At 46.9% G+C, this 18,625-nt stretch overlaps 2 protein-coding genes and 1 long non-coding RNA gene across 4 annotated transcripts in view; all 3 read right to left on the bottom strand.

Annotated features, from left to right (window-relative positions):
- The window catches only part of LOC141155176 (complement C4-like), a 41,115-nt gene extending 36,429 nt beyond the window's left edge, over positions 1-4,686 (bottom strand). Inside the window, exons 1-2 of the mRNA XM_073641878.1 lie at positions 4,596-4,686; positions 2,327-2,413 (exon numbers count right to left, since the gene is read on the bottom strand). Coding sequence (XP_073497979.1) covers positions 2,327-2,413; positions 4,596-4,641 — 133 coding nt within the window. The 5' untranslated portion in view covers positions 4,642-4,686. The remainder of the gene's footprint in view (positions 1-2,326; positions 2,414-4,595) is intronic.
- A 447-nt stretch (positions 4,687-5,133) lies between these two features.
- LOC141155177 (uncharacterized) lies at positions 5,134-7,377 on the bottom strand. The gene is made up of 3 exons (XR_012247519.1): positions 7,245-7,377; positions 6,781-6,855; positions 5,134-5,236 (listed from the first exon to the last, which is right to left on the bottom strand). It is a non-coding gene; the product is annotated as an uncharacterized lncRNA (long non-coding RNA).
- A 4,119-nt stretch (positions 7,378-11,496) lies between these two features.
- Positions 11,497-18,625, bottom strand: part of LOC141155175 (complement C4-like) — a 161,442-nt gene continuing 154,313 nt past the window's right edge. For both annotated transcript variants that reach the window (XM_073641877.1, XM_073641875.1), the window contains 6 exons: positions 16,923-17,025; positions 16,416-16,505; positions 15,144-15,230; positions 14,978-15,061; positions 14,044-14,173; positions 11,497-12,449 (listed from right to left, as the gene is read on the bottom strand). In XM_073641877.1, the coding sequence (XP_073497978.1) occupies positions 12,308-12,449; positions 14,044-14,173; positions 14,978-15,061; positions 15,144-15,230; positions 16,416-16,505; positions 16,923-17,025 (636 nt within the window). In that variant the 3' untranslated portion in view covers positions 11,497-12,307. The remainder of the gene's footprint in view (positions 12,450-14,043; positions 14,174-14,977; positions 15,062-15,143; positions 15,231-16,415; positions 16,506-16,922; positions 17,026-18,625) is intronic.

Raw genomic sequence — 18,625 nt, forward strand, 5'->3', positions numbered from 1 at the left:
TTGGTCGCGTTCGGCAACCGCGACCAATCAGCAAAGCGGTGTTTAAATTTGGCGGCAATATTGGTGATTGGTCGCGGGCGGCGGCCGCGACCAATCAGCGAACCGTGTTAGTGAGGACTGGAGAGCGTGTTTAAATTTGGCACCAAAATCGCTGATTAGTCACGACCAATCAGCAGAGCGGTGTTTAAATTTGGCGCCAAAATCGCTGATTGGTCACGGGCGGCGGCCGCGACCAATCAGTGAACCGTGTTAGTGAGGAATGGAGAGCGTGTTTAAATTTGGCACCAAAATCGCTGATTAGTCGCGGCCGGCGACCAATCAGCAGAGAGTTGTTTAAATTTGGCGACAATCTCGCTGATTGTTCGCGGCTGACGGCCGCGACCAATCAGCAGAGTGAGGTTTAAATTTGGTGCCAATACTGCTGATTGGTCGCGGCCGGCGACCGCGACCAATCAGCAGAGTGGGGTTTAAATTTTGCGCCAATACTGCTGATTGATCTCGGCCAGCGACCGCGATCAATCAGCAGAGCGTTGTTTAAATTTGGCGCCAAACTCGCTGATTGGACGCGTCTGGCATCCGCGACCAATGAGCAGAGCGTTGTTTAAATTTGGCGCCAAGCTCGCTGATTGGTCGCGGCTGGCGTCCGCGACCAATTAGCACAGCAGTGTTTAAATGTCGCGGCAAGATCGGTGATTGGTCGCGGCCGCTATTTAAATGTGGCGCCCAAATCGGTGATTGGTCACGGTCGCGACCAATCAGCAGAGCGGTGTTTAACTTTAGCGCCAAGATCACTGATTGGTCTCGTGCGGAGAGCGCGACCAATCAGCGAATCGTATTGGTGAGGAGCGGGGAGCGGAATCGTATTAGTGAGGAACGGGGAGCGCCGCTGCCTGTGCGGATACTTCCACTCCGAGAAGCCGGGAGATGAGCGACTGCTCGCAGCAGAAGTATCCCGACCCGCAGCGCCGCTCCCCGGTCCTCCATTGACACCCTAGCCGCTGATGTCCCCACAGTATCCGCATGGTGTTACAAAGGTCCGGACATTTGTGTGAAAAATCGCTGATTGGTCGCTGGCGCTGCCCGCGACCAATCACCGATTTGGGCGCCAAATTTAAATATCGGCCGCGACCAATCACCGATCTTGGCTCCACATTTAAACACCACTGTGGTGATTGGTCGCGGCCGATATTTAAATTTGGCGCCCAAATCGGTGATTGGTCGCGGGCGGCGTCGGCGACCAATCAGCACAATAGTGTTTAAGTTTTGCGCTAAGATCAGTGATTGGTCGGGTCCGAAGACTGCGACCAATCATCGAATCGTCTTGGTGAGGACCGGGGAGCGCCGCTGCCTGTGCGGATACTTCCGCTGCGAGAACCCGGGACAAAGCGGGCGCGCGCAGCAGAAGTATCCCGACCCGCAGCGCTGCTCCCTGGTCCTCCCTTCCGCATGGAGGTCAGCGGCGCCGGCGGTCCTTCCGCTGCTACCGGCCGGGAGATGAGCGCCTCGCGCCGTTCATCTCCCGGCTGCATCTCCGTCCCGCAGATGGGTCCGGCGGTCGGGTTCCTTCTGCTGTTGCCGGCCGGGAGATGAGCGCCTCGCGCCGGTCATCTCCGGGCTGCATCGCCGCTCAGCTCCGTCCCGCAGATGAGCCGCTAACGGCCGCCATCTTTTTTTAGAAATCTCCCGGCGCTGATTGGCCACTGCCGGACCAATGAGCGACGCGGGATTTCCTGGACAGACAGACACACAGACACACAGACAGACAGACAGACAGACGGGATAAGACGATTATATATATAGATATCAAACTGAAATAGCTGTTGCAAAAACACCAATTTTTATAAAACATTAAGCTTAAGATTAATAGGGGTGCCCAAACTTTTTCATATAACTGTACATTCTTTCTTTCTCTTCCCATGGAACTTATCTCACACTAACTTTTTCTCAAGAGAACATTTTGTCAGACACTCTGTTATCTAACTTGTTTAGGCCAGGTTTGACCTTGTAAAATTTCCATAGTGCTTCAAACTAACAATGATAATATGACCATATATGTGTTTTCCGTAATAATTGTACTAACATCAGTTAGCCTATAGTATTGTAGTATGGCTGTAGAGTTGATTGGCTATTTGATATACTCAAAACAATATAAAATGCTAAGCTAAATAAACGGGATCAGAGATTCTTTGAATCCTCCCAATACAGAGCACGCATTGCCTCCGTTTGGTTTTCTGTGGATTGCGCAATCAAGATAATAATTTGACACTCACTTGGTCAACCGTGAAGGGTTATTGCCCTCCCTTAACAGTGTCGCCACTCATCTCACCAAATACCACTCTCGGGCTGTAACAGGCAAAGTCTTGACGACCCTTTCCTTTCAATTCCTGGGAGCGTTGCCTCTTGGGGCATGAACCTGTGCAATAATAAAAAATAATGAGAAATCTGCATGAAAAAAATCATTATGTATTGCAGTTCTCACTCTGGCCACTAGAGGAGACACAGTAGGCAGCCTCCTGAGCTTTGTAGCTGGCATCAGCTTTGCTGTAGAGACTGGGACAGAATAAGCAGAGTCATCTAATTATTATTAAAGGGTAGGTGAGGTAATGACAGATCTGTTGTACTGCTGGAGGTCTAGATGAGGCAAAATAACACTGTATACTCAGATAAGGTTATCTTATATCCTACTGCAATCCAATCTCCTGCACACTGAGAAGTGGGGGGGGGGGGGGTCCTGCTACAGCAAGTAGCCTTACAGCCAAACAGAGATATGGGAGAAGGATAAAAGGGAAACATTTCACCTTTAGAGGCATATATGCTGTTAGGGATCCGGGTGGTGGAACCTCTGTGCCGCGGTGCAAGGAGGGACCCAGAGGGGCGTAACTAAGTATCAACTCAGACCGACCCTGGTCGTACGGCGGCTAACGACTCCGTGACCAGGGAGGGACCGAGCAGAGGGACCAGATGCTACTCTGGGGACGACCTTGTAAGAGAGCAGGTGGCTCCCATGGGTCAGATGGCTGGGACTGACCGGTATAGCGGATGGACACAACAGGCAGGCAGAAGTCTCTGGATAGTTGACAGGTGGTCACGGCACATGACGGCAGGGCAGGTAGAAGTCTCTAGGTAACAGACAGGTGGTCACGGCAAGTGACAGCAGGAGCCTCCAGGTAGGCTACAGTAAGTGACAGCCAAGCAGGCTGAAGTCTCTAGGTTAGCAGGCGGGTGGTCACGGCAAGTAACAGCAGGAGCCTCCAGGTAGGCTATCAGTTAACAGGCAGGTAACAGGCGAGTGCTCCCAGGTGAGCGGGCTAGCAGGCACGGCAGGTAGCAGGCCAGTAACTGGCAGGTACTTCCTGGTAAGCAGGCGGACTTGCCCAAAGACAGACTGGCGGGTAGAACGGAAGGCAGACTGTCGGGCTAGAGAGTAGTCAGACTGGCGGACTGGAACAGTAGTCAGGCTGGCAACTGGACCTGAGGGCTGAAGCAGAGGTAAGTATGCTGTGCATCAACTTTTGCTCGGGCACCTCCATTTTGGAGGCGGTGCCTTATATATGGGAGGATCCTCGGTTATTGGCCGGGGACTCCCTAGGACGACGAGCGCGGACCCTTTAAGAGAGAGGGAGCACGCGCGCGCGCCCTAAGCACAGTGCCCGGGAAGCTGCGCGCGCCGGCAGCAGGAAGAGGAGCGCAGGAGGACGCCGCGCGGGGAGCGGGGAGGTGAGAGGGACGGCGTCTCTGCTTGGCAGGGGGCAGAGACGCCGATGCTACATATGCATCATGTAATTCTTCCAGTTTTAGTTGCAACATGAGATATGATGCTATTAGTTTGGCTTATTAAATCAGCAGTTAGTTTGGGACTTGCTGCCATAATATGGGGGTGGCAGAAATGCCCCAGTATCACACTCTTCTGAAACTGGCTTTATTCTCACAACATATGAAATATCTGTGAAGAGGCTATGGAGCTGAATATCATGGCAACAATCTCAGCTAGCACAGCAGCTGTGTCAATGAAAGAGAATGAGGGGGAGAAACCAGAGAGTAGCTTCACCGGGAAAGCCCACTGTGCTCTGAACATGCAGCTTCGGAAGCAGGGACTAAGTAGCCATGCCAGACACGGCCTATGAGAAGGACCCAGGTGACTATTGTCACAAAAAAACACAGGTTGCACAGTCATATCAGTAAAATGGGGGAAGGGGAAGAGAAAACAGACCTGTGTCAGAGAGCAGCTTCACAGGGAAAGCCCACTGTGCTCTGAATATGAAGCTTCACAACCACGGACTAAGTAGCAATAACTGACACAGCTTATGTTGAGGCAACCAAGCTGAATTTCATCACAAAGTTCACAGCTTGCTGAACCATATCAGTAAAAGAGAGGGAGGAGGTATAACACAGCACAGAATGGCATCAGAGAGCAGCTTCAGAGGGAAAGCCCACTGAGATCTAAATGTGCAGCTTCACTAAGTTGCAATACCAGACACAACCTATGGACAACTGCGTTGTTTTGGGGACTAAAACCACTTACAACCTTTTTAAGAAGTGCGCACGAGATGCTTTCAGAGAATTGTGACACTTGCACACATCAGCAGTACACTTACCCTCGGCACACTGACACACATCCCCTGAGCACAGCGTGCTTATCATGGTGGATTTATCCGGACCCCCGTAGAACACTCGGCATTGATTTCTGCAAGAAGTCAATGCATACAATGAAACTTCATGGCAGTCTGGATCTCAAAAGTGGACCTTCCCTTTATAGAGGACCTGTCACTCTCTAGAAAGATGTAATTTTTTTACCTGCTGTAAATGCCGTTGTTCTCCTAAATCCGATGATTTTTTCTTTTCTTCCCGCGCCTCTCTATTCCTGAGATATGGCCTCCTGTAACCTTTATAAAAATCTAGACATTTTATACAAGTGGGTGTGGTCCTAAAGTCACGCCCACTTGGTAGAAAAAGCTAGATTTATATACTGAGAAACGGAGGCCATATCTCAGGAATGGAGAGGTGCAGGAAGAAAAGAAAAGCATTGCCGGATTCAGGAGAACAGCGGCATTTACACCAGGTAACAAAAATTGCATAAATTATGGGACCTGACAGGTCTGCTTTAAGACTTTGGTTATAGTAAGTTACTCTTACCGGGTTCATAAAAATCATACTAGATGGCAGAGGCCGGCTGCAGGGGGGAGATGGTCACTGTCTGGACAGCCTCAAAGGTCACACATTCTCTAGTGTTGGAGACCTTCAATAAGGAGAAAAGTCAAAGTTCAATGAAAGATCATGGATGTGGAAACTATGAAGAAGGAGAACAGACAGGGTTGTGTAGAAATATATGTTCACACCTCTGAGTATAGGATCCTATGATGTGATTAAAAGGAAACCCCAGGTAACACTGAGGGTGGAGCTAGGGCCGCCATCAGGGCATTACTGCCCTTACTTGCGTATGGGGCCCGGTGAGCAGAGAGGGCCTGGTCGGGCCCCGTTCTTCTGCTCACAGGGCCCGAGTGGCAGCATTCTGATGCAGGTTCACTTTAAATCTATTGCTGTGTGGGAAGCTTAACAGCTGCCAGCCAATCACAGTTGTTGGCCGGCGGCTGACGTCAGCTCGCACGTTGCTGGTGTATGACGTCACCGCCATGCGCCAGCGATTGTGCTTCCGGCGATGGCAGAGCAGGACACCGCGGGAGCGGACACAAGGTAAGAAGAGACTTTCTTTTTATTTATTTATTTTTTTAAAGCCGCACCAGGACAGGATGGGGAACATTGGGGGCAGCCGCAGAAAACATGGGGGCAGGATGAAAACATGGGGGACATTGGGGGCAGGATAAAACATTGGGGCCAGAAAATATGGGGGCATAATGGAAACATGGAGGCAGAATGTGAGACATTGTGGGCAGAATGGAGACATGGGGGCAGAATTTAGATATGGGGGGCAGAATGGAGACATGGGGGCAGAATGGAGACATAGGGGGTAGAATGTGAGACATGGGGGGCAGAATGTGAGACATGGGGGGCATGTGGTGGTAATATGTGATCTGGTCAAGGTGTGGTGGTATTTCTCCCTTGTATGTGTTATTATTCGGTCACAATGTGGTGGTAATATGTGGTACGGTCATGGTGTGGCGGTATTTGTCCCTTGTATGTGGTATTATTTGGTCACAATGTGGTGGTATTATGTGATATGGTCATAGTGTGGTGGTATTATTGATCATTTTAAAAAATGTATGTGACTCATTCCCATAAATAAAAATATGCCTAAAAGAGTATTGGGTATTATAAGAAATGTTTAATAGGTTAGTGTAGAGTAGGGCCTGGCCAGAAGAGTCTCCTTGTTGTGGTGGCGGCTTAAAAAATCTTTTGGCCAAAACAAAAGCTGCTGGCTATATATGTGATATGGTGTTCAGTGGGAACTGTTAATGTGTGATTGGTGAGGACGTGGTGCAGAAAGAAGAGTTTTTCCAAGAGTGGGTGGTGGGACTGTGGAACGTTCGAGGGGTGGAGGCGGTGCTGAGGTGGAGCCTAGGCAGAGTCTCAAGGGGGCCCAAAAATTTTGCCAGTATGGGGCCCCGAAATTCCTAGTGGCAGCCCTGGGTGGAGCATGACACAGGGCTCCTCCTTCTGGTGTTTTTTCAGTCTGTCATGCTCCACCCCCTCAGGCCCTGCACCTTTAAGAATGTGACTTTTGACCTATTGACTTTAAATTTTCCGGGGGGGCAGAAGGGACTCTTTTAGAAAGATGAAGATAAGTTACCATGAGATTATTATCTCATTTGAGAACTTTCATACCGAATCGAAGTACATGATGAGTCTTCCTCCCCGGATCTCGTAATGACTGATGTAATTCTCAATACCATCCTTCAGCTGTCAGGAACAAAAAAAGGATCAAAAATACCCATAGAGCATGACAGATAAGGAGGACCAACCTGCAGGTCCTCCCGATCTAGTAGAAGTTTGGTAACAGTTGTGACTCACAGAAATACATTAATGTCATTTACACCGTAAAAATAAACCTAGATACAAAACTACGACAATTTCAGAATTGCAGTTTTCTCCTTCCTGCCCCCTAAAAAAAAAAAAGTTATGCTCCCAAAAAGACAACTCAACAAAAGCAATAGAAACAAACCTCATGCCGAAATGAAAAATATATAAAAGTGATGTAATTCTGAGGGCTGGGGGTGGAATAAAGAAGCCACATCATACAGGCCAGAAGTGTCATGGGGCAAAGGGGAGGACAAGTCATCATCACTCACCTTGTTCAGATCTTGAGCACTGGGTTCGAATCCACTGAGCAGCGTAATATCCACGATCGCCATGCCGGATGCACCCGTCTGGGATTTTCTCCTGGAAATACAATTTCATTAAAGGCTACAGAGGTCTCCTCCAAAGATCAAGAAATCCCAGACGCCAATGAGTACGATGGTGGAGGAGCCATCAGCTCCCTCTTCCGGGATTCAGCCTTTATGTCTGAGTCTTTAGCTCCAAAAAGCATTCATTGATGTACAAAAACGCATGAAAAAAATCACATAAAAAACGTGTGAAAATCAAGGCAAAACCGCACGTTTTTTTCAGCAGCGTTTTTCCTGCCAACGAGATGCGGAAACGCTCAGGAAATTTCTGCTTCAAATCCTGAACGTGCGCACATAGCCTCATACTTGGGTTTTGCATAGGACTGCAAAACAAAACTGTACCTGACAAGTCAGAGGCAAATGTAACCTAAAGGGTTAAATCATGATCTGAGCTCTGCTGCCACCTGTAGGTGGAGAAATCTGATCTTTGTGTCCTAGGGGGGATTTCCACACAAGTTACTTTCAGTTTGGAAGTAGGAGGAACCATAGTCAGAAATATAAAGTGTCTTTATGAAAGGAGGGGGATAAAATGGAGAAAAGAAATGTATCAATGGAGGGCGCTGTGGCTGGAGCAAGATCTGTGTAGACCCCCAAGAAAAACATTGTAGGGGTCGAAAAAGTAAAACGTGACCACTATATAAATGAGGCGCCGAATGACCGTCTAATATGCTTTGTACAAGTTTTTCAAGATCAGCGCTTCATGTCAGTGAATGGGAACACTCATTATTGCCGCCAACCCGTGCACATCCAGTCCTGCTCACAGACACATTTAGGGATTTGTGTTTGGAGATTTACAGCAGGTCCAATAGTCCAGAAAGTTAAAGAGGTTGAAACAGCACCACCCTTGTCCAGAGGCAGTCACTGGTATTGCAGCTCACTTGCGATATGATCACAGCTATAGACTGTGGTATACAGGCGGCTGGGATCATGTGCTTTAGCTGTGAGCGGAGACTGTCAGCAGGGTTTCTACATACTGACAGCTCATGCACCTGGCCGGATACAGAGGCGGCTGACAACCCGACTGTAAAAAAGAAAATATAAACTTTAGCTAACGATATTTTAGGAGTTTCGGTAATGAGCTATAGGGGATACTAGGAAAAAGGCCTAAAAATGAAACATTGGTGCCCCGATGCATCATCGCCTTTCTGCCTTTTTTAAGTCTATTTTATGTGGGCGCCAGTTTTTTGTCTTTTCCTCTTAGCGGCCGGCGTTTAGCGATTCCTGATGTTTCGCCTCTCCAGTCCTCCCAGCCTGGTGTATTTTTGAGTAACGTTTTGTATAATTTTTGCAACTTTTTGGTACCAAAACAGCTCAAGGCAGGAAGAAAGCCCAGGTTCGACTTTGCACCAAATTCACGAACCACGTGCTCTTATTTTGATGAATTTGGGCTAAAAAATGGCAACTAATACCAGAAGACAAAAAGTGACTAAAACCAAAAAAATGATGAATCGGGGCTTAAATTAGATCTTTTTTTTTAAAGAAGCTGAGAAGGTTTCCATATCATAACTTTCTTACTTTCTTCTTTTCTCCAGTCACATCTGAAGCAGATAGTGCTGGTTTCTAGTTTCTAATGTGCAGTGCATTGTGGGAGCTTAGAGGACGATTATGAGCTGTTTTATGTGCAGACTGGCAGGAGATACGCCCATAGGAACAGCAGAATTTTTGTCATCCAACGTCTTTAGGCCTAGATAGCACATACATAGTTATTAGTTATATCTTCCCTTTTATGCCTTTACATAGCTAAACAGATTTAAAGGGATTGTCCATGATTTTAAAAAAAGCTCCCACGGTTTCTTACAGAAACAGCGCCACTTCCGTCCACAGGTTATGTCTGGTATTACAACTGAGCCTTATTGAAGTAAATGGAGCTGAGCTGCAATACCAGACACAACCTGTTGAGAGGGGTGGTGCTGTTTCTACCACAATGTAGACCTATTTTTCTATCCCTGGACTACACCTTTAACACATCCCCCTGTGGGAACTGTCATGACAGCGATAGCCATTGTCACCCATTTTTTTCTCAAAAACTGGTATGGTCTTAGTAACATAGTAGAAAAGTTATAACAACTAAGGAGAAACTAATCAAGTTCTGCAGGGACCGGGTGACTTTTTGTTAATTCCAATAGTCACCAGAATCATCAGAAATGGTTATAGACAAAGTGTTTGCCCTAATGCTATGTATTATATATGTAATACAGTATCCTATGTGTTCCTGGTATAACGGTCACTTCCCCTTTAAAGAACACCTTGCACTGTGACATCACAATGACATCATAAGGTGAGCTGCTGCCCGTGTTCCAATCATTTCTTCCATCCTGCCTGGCAGGAATCCATCATTCACAATGAGTGGTAAACGGAAGATGCCAGCGTGGATCCTGATCCGTAAGTATCATATCGGCCCACAGTGCACCAGAGACCTCCTGTCCCACCGGGTCATTACATCTCGCTCTTCTTTCTCCAGTTCTTGTGATCATTCATGGATCTTGTGCACAGCAGCAGTTTTACGCCAACAATGATGAAGATCTGGTGAGTCGATGATCATTTTTGTACTTGCTGGGCATCCAAAGGTTTTCTAGTACAGATATGGTTGGCCAAGTCGTCGCTGCACAAGTCCATATGTGACCCTAAAAATGGTGGAGGAAGTAAGGGAAGCAAGAAGGGAAGGTAGGAAGCTGGGAAACACGCAAGGAATAAAGGAAGGAATGTGAGAAGTGTGAGAAGGAGGGTGGGAAGGAAGAAAGGTGGGAAGGAACGAGGGTAGGAAAGTTGGAAGGTAGAGGGTAGGAAGGTAAGAAAGGAAGGAGTGTGGGAAGGAAGAAAGGATGGAGGGAGGTGGAAAGGAAGGAGCGAACGAAGGTGAGAAGGAAGGAGGGTGGGAAGGAGGAAATGTGGGAAGGAAGGAAGGATGGAAGTAATGTGGTAAGAAGAAAGGTGGGAAGTAATGTAGGAAGGATGATGGGAAGGAAGCCAGGTGGGAATGATGGAGGGAAAGACGGAGGGAAGGAAGAAGAGAAGGAAGGTGGGAAGGAACGAGGGTAGGAAGGTCGGAAGGTAGAGGGTAGGAAGGTAAGAAAGGAAGGAGTGTGGGAAGGAAGAAAGCATGGAGGGAGGTGGAAAGGAAGGAGGGAACGAAGGTGAGAAGGAAGGAAGGAGGGTGGGAAGGAGGAAATGTGGGAAGGAAGGAAGGATCTGCTAAGGTTGATGTGTTTCATGATCTTGGGTTGTCCCCCAAGGATCTGCTGAGGGTCTTCTGTTGATATGGGTGATTGAATACGTCACGACTATTGGATGGTTTATCATGTTTTGTGTCGCAGACCAGTGTTACTCCTCCGGCTGGAGACACATCACACTCATCGTCCGCCACCGCACATCCTGATGGAGTCTCCTCCAATCAGGAATCTACCAATCGTTCCCTCCACAGCACCCATGAAAGCAAAAACGTCAACCACAGTAATACAGTGCCCATGAATGAGAGCAGCCACGGCGAACAAAAGCCGCAAAATGCAGGTAAGAAATGACCCACGAGGAGACAACACTGAAGACCACCAGGACCTCCTCGATCTTCTCCCCCGTCTTCATTCATTGTTCTTGATGTTCTAGGATTTGAAAAATCACTTACGGCTCCTTCCAAACCTGACATCGTTCCCTCCGTGTACGCCCTCCATGTGTGGGTGCTGGTGATGTTCTGCCTTCTTCTCCCGGGGATTATTTTTCTTGTGGTTTCCATCATGTATTTTTTTTATAAGACGAAGAAGTTATATAAAGGTGAAGAGGACACAGCACTCTACAGCCTGAGATCATATCCATGAGACGACCGATGCTTCAAAGAGCGATATTTTGCTTTAATAAAGATTTAAGAGAATAACTGGGTGAGCGGCGTCTGGTTACTGTGTGAACGTGGATCACCCCTACTGGTGTCTCTAGGGGGGTTGGTACTTGGGGTTTCATTATTGCATCTGCACCTGGTTTTTCTCTTTCCCTATTTTTTGGGTATTTTTCACTTTTCATTTATGCCTTATTCTTTTAGTTTGCAATTATTCTATTTTACAGGTGCATCTCACTGAATTAGAATATCACCAAAAAGTTTATTTATTTCAGTTCTTCAATACAAAAAGTGAAACTCATATATTATATAGAGTCATTACAAACACAGTGATCTATTTCAAGTGTTTATTTCTGTTAATGTTGATAATTATGGCTTACAGCCAATGAAAACACAATAGTCATTAACTCAGAAAATTAGAATAATTAACAAAAAACACCTGCGAAGGCTTCCTAAGCGTTTAAAAAGGTCTCATAGTCTGTTTCAGTAGGCTCCACAATCATGGGGAAGACTGCTGACTTGAAAGATGTCCAGAAGGCAGTCACTGACACACTCCACAAGGTCCCAGAGTCTGGAGGAAGAGTGGAGAGACACAATCCAAGCTGCTTGAGGTCTCGTGTGAAGTTTCCACGATCAGTGATGGTTTGGGGAGCCATGTCATCTGCTGGTGTAGATGCACCTGTATATGTGTCCTCCTGTTTTTTTTTTTAAGTATTGCAATTGTGGGCATATTTATTGCTCATTAGATGTTTTCTGCCAATTCATCAATCGCCACTTTTTAAAAAATGTCAATACTCCACCTTCCCTGAAGTAATTTTTTTAGTGATTTTTTTCAGAAAAAAATGAAACTGATGAATCAGACCCTTGGGAATCTAGAACTCTCAGACAATCCGGAACCTTCTGTATTAATTGATCACACAAGAGAGTCACATGATTGGTCGTTTATTGCAGAAACTGAAGTGAAATAGTAAAGAAAACATCTATGAAGCTGAGATAATACTGAGCCGATGACCATGTGATCATTATACATCCATGTAATCACATCATACCGCTATATAATCACATTGTACAGTCATATTGGTCATGCTGTGTTGCCATATGGTCATATTATACCGCGATCTGGTCACATTATACCGCCATGTGGTCACGACCTACATCCATTTTCCCGATAATCATCCATAAAGTTCTTCACTTCGTTGCATGCGTTCCGGTGACGCGTAGCTTTACATACTTGAGGCCCAGCCAGTTCCTCGATCCATGAGTTGCTTTCCAATAAGTATCTCATTCTGAGGTAGAAACAGAAGATGAGTCAAATACATGAATGGAAGGATAAGATGAACCAAGGAGAAGAACCAATAAGAACTGGGAGTCTAACAGTCCAGATTAACGGGGTTGGCTCACTATAAGACTTTATGGTAGTCTGGGGTATCTCCATCAGTCCCATAGTCAGGGAATGGGGTGGTGGTGGGACCATCACTTCATCCAAACTTGGAACTCCAGAGCCTCAGGATCGGTGGGGGTCCCAGCAGCTATAATCTCAGCAGTGATCGCCTGCTATGTTACAGTGAGCCAACCCCTTTAAAAATTAAGTCCATTGAAGTGATTGCTTGAGACCACCACAACCAGCTGTGACAGGAGGGCTTGGCTACTCCATCCCATCTTCCACATTCCTGTACTGTTTCCTTACCAATTAATATGGTGGAGAGACCAATCTGAAATGGGCCCCTACTCATCTGGGGCCCCATAGCAGTCATATTGGCTGTTCCTTATGATATAAAGGCACATGGGAAGAAGACTGGAAGGAACCTGTGAAAACAGCGCCATCAGGATGACCATCAGGGATGACAGCGCCATCAGGGATGACATCGTCACCAGGATGACCATCAGGGATGATGGCACCATCAGGATAACCATCAGGAATGACAGCGCCATCAGGATGACCATCAGGGATGACAGCGCCATCAGGATGACCATCAGGATGACAGCACCAATAGGATGATCATCAGGAATGACAGCGCCATCAGGATGACCATCAGGGATGATGGCACCATCAGGATAACCATCAGGTATGACAGCGCCATCAGGATGACCATCAGGGATGACAGCGCCATCAGGATGACCATCAGGGATGATGGCACCATCAGGATAACCATCAGGAATGACAGCGCCATCAGGATGACCATCAGGGATGACAGCGCCATCAGGATGACAGCACCAATAGGATGATCATCAGGAATGACAGCGTCACCAGGATGACCATCAGGGATGATGGCACCATCAGGATAACCATCAGGTATGACAGCACCATCAGGATGACCATCAGGGATGACAGCGCCATCAGGATGATAGCGCCATCAGGATGACCATCAGGGATAAGAACACCATCAGGGATGACGGCACCATCAGGATCCACCCTCTGGGATAACACAGCGCCATCAGGATGACGATCAGTAATGACAGCGCCATCAGGGTGACCATCAGAGTTGACAGTTCCATCAGGAATGACTGCGCCATCAGGATGACCATCAGGGATGACAGCGCCACCAGGATAACAGCGTCAACAGGATAACCATCAGGGATAAGAACACCATCAGGAAGACCATCAGGGATGACAGCACCATCAGGATCCACCCTCTGGGATAACACAGCGCCATCAGGATGACCATCAGTAATGACAGCGCCATCAGGATGACCATCAGAGTTGACAGTTCCATCAGGATGGCCATCAGGGATGACAATGTCATGAGGATGACCATCAGGTATGACAGCACCATCAGGATGACCATCAGGGATGACAGAACTATCAGGACTACAATCAGGGATGACAGCGCCATCAGGATGACCATCAGGGATGACAGCGCCATCAGGATGACCACTCACCTTCCCTTCTCGTCCTGGGTTTGCCCATCTTGGCCCATGATCAGATACTCCTTATTACTAAGCTGCATTTTACAGGATGAACGCTGGTAAAAGTATCTGATCTCTCCTCGGCTGATGGCTTCATCTGAATCTGAAAGGGGAGAATCAAAGTATGGGTAAGAACAACATCAATGACTCGCCATAACAGGAGAGAAAAAGTAAACCATGCCCCACAGCAGTGCAGAGTATTTCAGTAGAAGTGCTGTGAAGTATATGATAATAGGGGTTCCAGAATATCATCCCTAGTTTTACATCAAGCTGTGAAGTGTCTCACTCTACGAGGTAATAGTGTCTGTATTCAACATCTGCAAGGAGTTTGTATGTTCTCCCCGTGTTTGTGTGGGTTTCCTCCAGGTTCTCCAGTTTCCTCCCACACTCCAGAGCCATACTGATAGGTAATGTAGACTATGAGCCCCAATGGGGACAGCCATGATAATGTATTTAAAGCGCTGCAGAATATGTTGGCGCTATATAAAAATAAAGATTATTATTATTATTATTAGCTGATTATATTTGTTTTTTCAAGATCTTTTCTTGCTGTCGGTGGAAGGAACACTCTTGTTTGTACACAGCGTCTGATCATCTCTGGCTGAGTGTTTGTTACAGTGTCTCATATGACAAGCCCTGTATTTTATGACGACTCTGCACCCGCGTCAGCCAGACATGATCAGGACAGGTTATTGGATGGAAACAAAAATGTTTTAATTCATTGACAACAAGCAGGAGTTTGAAACTGTTGCAGAACCTGCTAAATAATGGTTTTACTGCACTATATTAGTATTCCTGAGATAGTCAGATATTAATGTGCTGCCCCCTACACTGTGTTGCCCTAGGCAAGTGCCCATGTTGCCTACATGACAATCACACAGCCCATCGATAGCAGCCATTGACTTACGTTTCTGCAGAACCTCGGAAATGTTCACCGTGTAGACAGTAAATGCGTCCACCACCTTTATGTCCAGCACATTGACGCTGTATCCTGTATTGGGGAGAAAAGATGCAATGAATCTCAGATTGTACCGATGGGATGATAACATACATGGCGTCGCCACTCATCTCACCAAATACCACTCTCGGGCTGTAACAGGCAAAGTCTTGACGACCCTTTCCTTTCAATTCCTGGGAGCGTTGCCTCTTGGGGCATGAACCTGTGTAGTAATAAAAAATAATGAGAAATCTGCATGAAAAAAAATCATTATGTATTGCAGTTCTCACTCTGGCCACTAGAGGAGACACAGTAGGCAGCCTCCTGAGCTTTGTAGCTGGCATCAGCTTTGCTGTAGAGACTGGGACAGGATGAGCAGAGTCATCTAATTATTATTAAAGGGTAGGTGAGGTAATGACAGATCTGTTGTACTGCTGGAGGTCTAGATGAGGCAAAATAACACTGTATACTCAGATAAGGTTATCTTATATCCTACTGCAATCCAATCTCCTGCTGCACACGGAGAAGTGGGGGGGGGAGCTCCTGCTACAGCAAGAAGCCTTACAGCCAAACAGAGATATGGGAGAAGGATAAAAGGGAAACATTTCACCTTCAGAGACATAAATGCATCATGTAATTCTTCCAGTTTTAGTTGCAACATGAGATATGGTGCTATTAGTTTGGCTTATTAAACCAGCAGTTAGTTTGGGACTTGCTGCCATAATATGGGGGTGGCCTTATTCTCACAACATATGAAATATCTGTGAAGAGGCTATGGAGCTGAATATCATGGTAACAATCTCAGCTAGCACAGCAGCTGTGTCAATGAAAGAGAATGAGGGGGAGAAACCAGAGAGCAGCTTCACCGGGAAAGCCCACTGTGCTCTGAACATGCAGCTTCGGAAGCAGGGACTAAGTAGCCATGCCAGACACGGCCTATGAGAAGGACACAGCTGACTATTGTCACAAAAAAACACAGGTTGCACAGTCATATCAGTAAAATGGGGGAAGGGGAAGAGAAAACAGACCTGTGTCAGAGAGCAGCTTCACAGGGAAAGCCCACTGTGCTCTGAATATGAAGCTTCACAACCACGGACTAAGTAGCAATAACTGACACAGCTTGTGTTGAGGCAACCAAGCTGAATTTCATCACAAAGTTCACAGCTTGCTGAACCATATCAGTAAAAGAGAGGGAGGAGGTATAAAACAGAATGGCATCACAGAGCAGCTTCAGAGGGAAAGCCCACTGAGATCTAAACATGCAGCTTCACTAAGTTGCAATACCAGACACAACCTATGGACAACTGCGTTGTTTTGGGGACTAAAACCACTTACAACCTTTTTAAGAAGTGCGCACGAGATGCTTTCAGAGAATCGTGATACTTGCACATATCAGCAGTACACTTACCCTCGGCACACTGACACACATCCCCTGAGCACAGCGTGCTTATCATGGTGGATTTATCCGGACCCCCGTAGAACACTCGGCATTGATTTTCTGCAAGAAGTCAATGCATACAATGAAACTTCATGGCAGTCTGGATCTCAAAAGTGGACCTTCCCTTTATAGAGGACCTGTCACTCTCTAGAAAGATGTAATTTTTTTACCTGGTGTAAATGCCGTTGTTCTCCTAAATCCGATGATTTTTTCTTTTCTTCCCGCGCCTCTCTATTCCTGAGATATGGCCTCCTGTAACCTTTATAAAAATCTAGTCTTTTTATACAAGTGAAATCTAGTCTTTTTATACTGAGAAACGGAGGCCATATCTCAGGAATGGAGTGGGCGCAGGAAGAAAAGAAAAACATCGCCGGATTCAGGAGAACAGCGCCATTTACACCAGGTAACAAAAATTGCATAAATTATGGGACCTGACAGGTCTGCTTTAAGACTTTGGTTATAGTAAGTTACTCTTACCGGGTTCATAGAAATCATACAAGATGGCAGAGGCCGGCTGCAGGGGGGAGATGGTCACTGTCTGGACAGCCTCGAAGGTCACACATTCTCTAGTGTTGGAGACCTTCAATAAGGAGAAAAGTCAAAGTTCAATGAAAGATTGTGGATATTGAAACTATGAAGAAGGAGAACAGACAGGGTTGTGTAAAAATATATGTTCACACCTCTGAGTATAGGATCCTATGATGTGATTAAAAGGAGACCCCAGGTAACACTGAGGGTGGAGCTAGGGCCGCCATCAGGGCATTACTGCCCTTACTGGCGTATGGGGCCCGGTGAGCAGAGAGGGCCTGGTCGGGGCCCCGTTCTTCTGCTCACAGGGCCCGAGTGGCAGCATTCTGCCGATTCAGTGAACCTGCGTCCTCGGATGCAGGTTCACTTTAAATCTATTGCCGTGTGGGAAGCTCAACAGCTGCCAGCCAATCACAGTTGTTGGCCGGCGGCTGACGTCAGCTCGCACGTTGCTGGTGTATGACGTCACCGCCATGCGCCAGCGATTGTGCTTCCGGCGATGGCAGAGCAGGACACTGCGGGAGCGGACACAAGGTAAGAAGAGACTTTCTTTTTGTTTATTTATTTTTTTAAAGCCGCACCAGGACAGGATGGGGAACATTGGGGGCAGCTGCAGAAAACATGGGGGCAGGATGAAAACATGGGGGACATTGGGGGCAGGATAAAACATTGGGGACAGAAAACATGGGGGCAGAATGGAAACATGGAGGCAGAATGTGAGACATTGTGGGCAGAATGGAGACATGGGGGGGCAGAATTTAGATATGGGGGGCAGAATGGAGACATGGGGGTGGAATGGAGACATAGGGGGTAGAATGTGAGACATGGGGGGCAGAATGTGAGACATGGGGGGCATCTGGTGGTAATATGTGATCTGGTCACGGTGTGGTGGTATTTCTCCCTTGTATGTGGTATTATTCGGTCACTATGTGGTGGTAATATGTGGTACGGTCATGGTGTGGCGGTATTTGTCACTTGTATGTGGTATTATTTGGTCACTATGTGGTGGTATTATGTGATATGGTCCTAGTGTGGTGGTATTTATCCCTTGTAAGTGGTATTATTGGTCATTTTAAAAAATGTATGTGACACATTCCGATAAATAAAAATATGCCTAAAAGAGTATTGGGTATTATAAGAAATGTTTAATAGGTTAGAGTAGAGTAGGATCCGCCCAGAAGAGTCTCCTTGTCGTTGTGGCGGCTTAAAAAATATTTTGGCCAAAACAAAAGCTGCTGGCTATGTATGTGATATGGTGTTCAATGGGAACTGTTAATGTGTGATTGGTGAGGACGTGGTGCAGAAAGTAGAGTTTTTCCAAGAGTAGGCGGTAGGACTGTGGAACGTTCGAGGGGTGGAGGCGGTGCTGAGGTGGAGCCTGGGCAGAGTCTCAAGGGGGCCCAAAAATTTTGCCAGTATGGGGCCCCGAAATTCCTAGTGGCAACCCTGGGTGGAGCATGTCATAGGGCTCCTCCTTCTGGTGTTTTTTCAGTCTGTGTCATGTTCCACCCCCTCAGGCCCTGCACCTTTAAGAATGTGAATTTTGACCTATTGACTTTAAATTTCCGGGGGGTGGGGGGGGGGGCAGAAGGGACTCTCTTAGAAAGATGAAGATAAGTTACCATGAGATTATTATCTCATTTGAGAACTTT

This window comes from Phyllobates terribilis, unplaced genomic scaffold (assembly GCF_046119375.1).
Source record: "Phyllobates terribilis strain yellow unplaced genomic scaffold, ASM4611937v1 Scaffold_7__3_contigs__length_470593459, whole genome shotgun sequence".
In the NCBI taxonomy this organism is placed as follows: Eukaryota; Metazoa; Chordata; class Amphibia; order Anura; family Dendrobatidae; genus Phyllobates; species Phyllobates terribilis.